The 1,687-nt window shown below is 39.0% G+C and overlaps 1 protein-coding gene across 1 annotated transcript; it reads right to left on the reverse strand.

Annotated features, from left to right (window-relative positions):
• Nucleotides 1–47: 47 nt before the first annotated feature.
• On the reverse strand, nucleotides 48–1,048 carry LOC123966969 (natural cytotoxicity triggering receptor 1-like; the record flags this gene model as incomplete). Its single annotated transcript, XM_046043035.1, has 2 exons — nucleotides 48–379; nucleotides 752–1,048. Coding segments are annotated over 2 exons (629 nt in total), but the record flags the coding sequence as incomplete, so codon positions are not given.
• Nucleotides 1,049–1,687: the final 639 nt, after the last annotated feature.

Raw genomic sequence — 1,687 nt, forward strand, 5'->3', positions numbered from 1 at the left:
GGTTTTATTTACGTTTTACACAACTTCATTGGAATTGGGGTTGTAGGTTAATTGTTGTATTTACTTTTTAATTTATGTATCTTACCAGTAACAGAGAGTCTGACAGAGTCACTTAAAGGGGAGCTGAAGTCTCGTCTTGAAACACTTGTCTGATATTGACACTGGTACGATCCTGCGTTGGCAAAATCAACTTGCAAGATGCTGAAGGTAGCAGAGTTGGTCCTTGATGTTTGGGTTGTTCTGAAGGAGCTGGAGGTTTTCATCAGGATGAATGTTCCACCTAAATGCTGAGTTGAGATCGAACAAGTGACGCTGACGTTCTCACCCCAGGTAACCTCACCAGCAGGATTTATGGAGATGCTGGGCTTTGGAAGGTTCACTGAAAAACAACACAATATTAGAGCAGTAAATGGACTGACTTTGAGATAAAAAAATTTTGTAAACATTTTCTTTTTTAGTTTGCTAAATTTCTATTATGCCAAAGGAATAGTTCACCATTAAGGGAAATAAGCCTTTTAAGTTTTTCGGTCCCCTCTGGTTGCCTTCAGTAAGTTACTGCTGTTTCCTTGTTTTCAGTCTTTATCCTAAGCTACGCTGACTAGCTGCTGGCTGTGGCTTCATATTTAAAGGACAGCTATGAGATGAGGATCAATCACTCATCAAACTCTCAACATGAAAATGAATTAGCTTATTTCCCAACATGTTGAACTATTTCTTTAAACAAGTGAATGAAACAGATTCATTTCCTTACCAGTAACAGAGAGTCTGACAGAGTCACTTAAAGGGGAGCTGAAGTCTCGTCTTGAAACACTTGTCTGATACTGACACTGATACGATCCTTCGTTATCAAAGTTCACTTTAGGTATAATGAAGGTAGCAGAGTTGGTACTTGATGTTTGGGTCTTTCTGAATGAGCCTGAGGTCTGCTGCAGGAGGAATGTTCCGTCTAAATGAACCTGTATTGAGATGGAACAAGTGATGCTGACGTCCTGACCCCAGGTAACCTCACCAGCAGGATTCATGGAGATGCTGGGCTTTGAGAGGCTCTCTGAAAAAATAACACAACAATAAAAATATTAAATGTATTTGTTTAGATATTTGACCCTGCCTGTCTTTTTTCAATAAGCATGTAGTAGTAAGGCAGTATAATGCGAAACTTGAATGAATGATCCACTCTAAAAATAGCCAACTCATAACGTCTTGGTTTATCTAATAGGTTTAAAGATGTGAGAATTTATAATATTATTCTGTTATTGTAATTATGATAAATATGTATATGATTCTCCTTTCCATTTTGGCTTTGTTCCCTTTTACAGATTCTGACTGAAGGAGTAGCACTTCAGAGCATAAACATATATAGAGGTAGACGCCCTATGGAACCGGTCATACTCCCAGTTGCGCAGCTGAAGAAAGCAAGATGCCAGAGCACTGTGCAGCATATTCATGCTCAAATCGGCAGACCATCGCAAACAGGGCTCAGGGGATTACGATAAGTAAGATTTAACATTACCGTACTATTTTGAGTAACTTTCACTGCTTTTTAGTTGGTGCATTATGGTCATAGTAAGATGTGCCTGCATATGTGGATCAGGATCAGTCAGGATGAACTAACAGCAGCCTCTCTGATCATGAAAGTTATTTGTTAAAGCACAGACACACAGCCTACAGAAATTTGATTGATCCATCA

Source organism: Micropterus dolomieu, unplaced genomic scaffold (assembly GCF_021292245.1).
Source record: "Micropterus dolomieu isolate WLL.071019.BEF.003 ecotype Adirondacks unplaced genomic scaffold, ASM2129224v1 contig_14667, whole genome shotgun sequence".
NCBI classification, from domain to species: Eukaryota; Metazoa; Chordata; class Actinopteri; order Centrarchiformes; family Centrarchidae; genus Micropterus; species Micropterus dolomieu.